Genomic DNA, 5,027 nt, shown 5'->3' with positions numbered 1-5,027 from the left:
ACTTTGTAAAAGTTACTATGTTTACTGCAAGTGTACCATAATCCAGCAGCCCCGTGAACCGTACCATTTCGCACTTCATCGGTGGAATTTTTTTTCACTGGTATATCGTTCATTTGAGTTTTGCCTTTCGACACTCGGTCCACCAAACAGAACAGAAATTATCAATGCGCTTGCACGGCGTCTTCCTCGCTGTTGTGATCATCCTAACTACAGGAAGCCATGGACTCTCTAACGACCAAGCCAAGTTGCCAGCCATGACTGCGCCTGACACAGCCTCCTCTGATAAGTGGGTTGACAAAATGGCAGCCAAGAAACCTCGCACGAAGGCTTGACTTGCGGTTTCAGCGCAAAAACAACGCGGTTACGAAATACGTTGGAATAGCTTCGTTCCGTAAAGTAAAAAAAAGGTGTTAATCAAGCAAAGCTTCCTTTATGGGGCCGTAGCCATCGCAGTGGCAGCAAGCGAGCGTACAATATCCGGGTACTGCTGCTCAATCAGCTCGGCGCACTGGTTGACATTGAAGCACAGCGAGCTGATTCGCGTATCGAACGCCGCCAAGACCTCGTCTTCCGTGTTCTCAAACTCCAGGAATCCCAAGTGCTGGTCGATGCTCCCCTTCATGCGGTCTTCCCCAATCATCGTCGCTGCAACACGCTCAGCATTGGCCGGTTCGATCTCCAGCAGCTTCCCCAGTTCTTCCAGTGAAATGCTGCTATACACACGACTAGCAGCCAGCAGGTTGTGCTCTAAAAAGGCGTTCTCCAACACCGTAAAGCCGTTCGACAGCACCGCCTTCTGATGCGGTAACAGGCTCTTCTCGAATTGCACCAGCTCCGGCCGACGGATCAATTGTTCCATGTACATTTTCTCCAGAATCGCCACGTACTCGCTGTTCTTCACACGCTCGTCTTTGTAGAGCGTACCTAGCAGACGAGAGCGCTGCGGGCCAGCAGAAGCCAGGATAGCGCACGTCACAGCCTTGCTGAGTAACTCTAACAAGTCATCAGGGTCCACTTCGTCTGGTTTGGACTGCGAGAACTCATAGTAACGCAGCGCAGCGTCTAAAAACTTGCGTTTCGAGTCCAGAATACGCGCGTAGGACACTTGGAAGTGCAACTTAAGCGCCCAGTCCTCCACATTGTGGATAAAACGAGACGCTCGGTTGATAAAGTTCTCGGCGTCCACGGTCTCGTCTTCCTGGAGATATAATTCGGCTTTTAACGTATTTTTCAGCTTTTTCCACGTCAGTATACTGACGAGTGGAGCTCCGGGTGTTCCCGTGGTTGGGCACTTACGTGTATACCCAAATTTAACAACAACTTCTGAAAATTAATGCATCGTACAAAGTGGCCATCTGCTCAATACCCAATCCATATCCATAATATCGAATATGAAACGCATCGGTATCAAGCCCCCCTTTCCCAGGATCAGCGTCGATTTAGCATATAAAATATTCGCTCTTAGGTTTCAAATAATTACAGATACATCCAAAAAATGTTATTTGACAGGATCGTCGACGCTTTTACTAAATGTGGTGAACATACTGACGAGAGACAAATTACGAATTCGTTTCTTAACTTCAGTCCGCACTGAAGGCAAAGTAGATCTATCGCTACAAATGGACTGGAGTAGAAACCTGGATTGGCGGATGAAACGATATTACCTCGCCCGTCGTTTAATTACCAACTGTTAGAGCGGGCCCAAAATATGTGCAGGGCTTTTATTTTTTGTCCAACTTCTTATTGGAGACAGGGTCACTAACGTAAATTCCCGAATAGTGTCCTCATCGAGTACCCTCATAGTGGCCTCGCTGAAATTCAAGTCATATTGGGCAGTGTAGTCACGGTAGTAGTTTTAACTACGATAAGTCTCCAAAGTCTCATCCAGCCATACCCGAATATACTCTTTTATCAGAAAAACTCGACAAGAAAAACCTAACACCAGTGGCCCGTTGAAACCAATAGAATTACATCCAACACGGCTTGAACGAGTCTGAGACATGCAAACTCAGTTAACCGGTTTTATCGGCTCAGTCAAAACTTTCAAAATTGCCTACACCAAGACCCGAGTGGAGTCGTCAAGATTCTCCAGCGATGTCAAAAAGCCGCGTTACAGGTCGTCTACACTTCATGGATGCTGAAATAGAAGCCCAGTGATCAGACACCTCAATCCTTTCGCCTGCCTTGGCATGAAAAAGAAGATAGGATTAATTTGTGACCTCCTATTTAAGACGTGTTTGATAGACCCCTTCTCACTTCCTCCAGTAGCAAATCTGTACCGCAGATACTTTCTGTTGTGGGAGTGGTGGGCCGCTTTGGCTGGAGCCTCGCTATGCCTTTTCATTCAGGTGATGGCCTCCTTCTTTTTTCTGCCATAGATTTGGCGAGGCAATACGGGGGTGGAGCTAATAGAAGCTTGCTAGAACAACAGCTGTATATGTGATCACTAAGTTGTGTGTCGCGATGCGCTCTGAAAGTTACTTGTGCTACAGCCAACTTTTTCTGGGACGAATTAATCTGTCTGGGTCTGTCCATACAGCTCTTCTAGCTGTCCTCCCCAGATTAAATAGTGTCTAGTCCAATTTTGCTACAACCTTGGTTGCAATATGATATTATCATATTTGCCAGTTTAGAGTTGATTTCGCATAAGGTGGTGTCGGACGTCCAGATCTACCTTAGAAATAAGAAACTATGCTGTCACACGCCCTCGGACAGAGTTTATCGGGGAGCTGCTAATTTTGCTCTGCGCCTTCGTGCAGTTTCATCGAAATAGTCATTTTCATCGTTAGGTTGTTCAAGATGCGTGTTCATTTCAAAAAACGAATAAAGTATTTTATGTCAGATGCTTGAGCAAGATGTGTCAATGACGACGAAAAGCATCTCTCTCTCTCTCTCTCTCTCTCTCTCTCTCTCTCTCTGCTTATGGAATCGATGTGCTATTAAGCTTGCAGCTCGTCTTCCATCACATTGCTGCTCATTCTGGCTCGGCGAGGGGTCTTTATTCATTTAAAAGACCCTTAAATGTAGGCAAACCCGACGTCAAATTGTGACAGTTGTTACTGTTGTCAATAGCCATCGAGACTAATATTGGCGGGCATTTCTTGCTTGTCGCTGTCGTGTACAAGTCACCAGATCTTGATGCCATTGCTTGAACCAACACCAATCGATCCAGCACCTTTCTGCCATCGGTTGAGCACAGACCACTTTGTTTTTCGTGACTTTTATCGATGGGCTACTACCGCGAAACCGTGTCCTGGAAACGCGGGCATACTGGATTCATATTGCGCACAAATGACAAGAGATGGTGGGGGCAACCTTGTACCGGGAGGCGATTATCATCCCAATTAGACTACAAGTAGCATTTTTTTTTATCTACAAATTCGAGATTGTTGATGTGTGGTGCACACCAAATATATCCTTATTTTCAAATGAATAATTGTCGTGGATCCAATCTTTATCTATGAATCAAAATTTGAAAGGCTTATTGGAAAAACAGATCCAGTCTACTTGGTTGTCAATTTACCGAAGTTTCAGTTTATCCAGTGAAATTACAAACTAGAGTACTACGTAGTCCTGCAATCCTACCCTACGAAAATGAGTTGCTTTTACTCTAGTATTGTCATTTTATTTACATACATATTTACTCTTTCTGCTCCAAGCAATGTCCCCTCAAACCGCTACCAGTTACAATGTCAGTTTGTTTATCGCATCTCTTATCGTCAGCCAGTGCGCGGACCAGATTGATTGACCAGCAAACTCTGGATGTGTACGATTGCTTACTGCCAGTGCAACGGGAACGACATCGTAAAAAAAAAGCTTAGCTTCCTTAGTAGACGCGATAGCTAAAAACATTGAATGATACCATGTTACTGTTTAAAAGCTCCACAGGAAGAAAGTATTCCGACGTATTTCTATTCGTGTAGCTTATCCTTCCTCATTGTAGGGTCGACCGCGATTTTTTTTTTTTCGAACGGACGTTGGAGCAGAGTTTTTATCGGTGTGCTACAACACACGTCAAGCCTTTGATTTGGCTGCCAGCTTGGCTGCCACCTTTGGTGCTATTTTGCTATGCCACATTTTGTAGTATGCTTCAGTTTGTCTCTTGGATAGGTACTTGTTTGCTGTCTGAGGTTTAAACCCTAGATTCAGGAGGAGCTTGAGCTTCGCATTCGAGAAAATTCCTCTCTCCTCATCTTGCCCTTCCGTATTATCAGCACCACGAAGCTTGTTTGCACCGTCACCATCGCTCTCGCTGAGACGTGAGCGGACAGAGGAAGCCGTATCCGGTTCGGAAACGGCTAGTAACTGGACTTGATTGTTGGGTGTAGTAGCTGGGAGCCCATGGCTTCCTGTAATAAGGGTGATCGCTGCGATAAGGAAGACGCTGCTCAGTCGCATGAGTAGTTTGATTGTCTTCGATAAAGTGAATATCAAAGAGCAAAAATGCAAATGAGCATCTTAAATTGCAATACCAACTGAGCCGGTTATCAATAACGACAATATGCTTTGCAGAGAGTATCTGGCGGAGTTTGGGGGTATCGACAAGAATTCCGTGAAACCAAAGGCTAGACCGTAACGACAAATCTGCTGACCACATTTGTGCTCAACCAGGCGGATCAATTGCTAAAGGAAGGGCCCCCAAGTCGGGGGCCCCACCACCAACAATAGTGCATGTAAAGAATACTCTTTGGATGATTCATTATATCTGTGCCAAGTATAGGTACCAGGAAGCACTACTGGCTAGGCGACCAAATTCGTGTGATTATTTAAACATATGTGTTTGTACCCAATCTGTGACGCATCCGTAACCAAGGTTACGGTACGCTTGCAAACGGAATAGAGTATAGTACCATAATATGGATGGATGTACAGTTGATGGTACGTTTACGAGACGGCTAGTAGTGACTGATACAGGCTGAAGGAGTGGACACAAGAGAGTGTAGATACCCTCCAGACTCTAATTATCAATGTCACTTTTCATTTTGCCTAAGAACTACCAAGCTTCTACCTAATACTTCACACAATTA

At 45.2% G+C, this 5,027-nt stretch overlaps 1 protein-coding gene across 1 annotated transcript; it reads right to left on the bottom strand.

The window, feature by feature from the left end:
* Positions 1-430: 430 nt before the first annotated feature.
* On the bottom strand, positions 431-1,381 carry PPTG_02912 (hypothetical protein; the record flags this gene model as incomplete). The annotated part of the gene is made up of 2 exons (XM_008894244.1): positions 431-1,291; positions 1,367-1,381. 2 exons carry the CDS (start codon positions 1,379-1,381, stop codon positions 431-433), a joined length of 876 nt encoding a protein of 291 aa, XP_008892492.1.
* Between the last annotated feature and the right edge of the window lie 3,646 nt (positions 1,382-5,027).

Source organism: Phytophthora parasitica (assembly GCF_000247585.1).
Source record: "Phytophthora parasitica INRA-310 unplaced genomic scaffold supercont2.2, whole genome shotgun sequence".
Classification (NCBI taxonomy): domain Eukaryota; phylum Oomycota; class Peronosporomycetes; order Peronosporales; family Peronosporaceae; genus Phytophthora; species Phytophthora nicotianae.
Note: the sequence above shows the minus strand (reverse complement) of the source record. Positions and strands in the feature narration are given on the sequence as shown.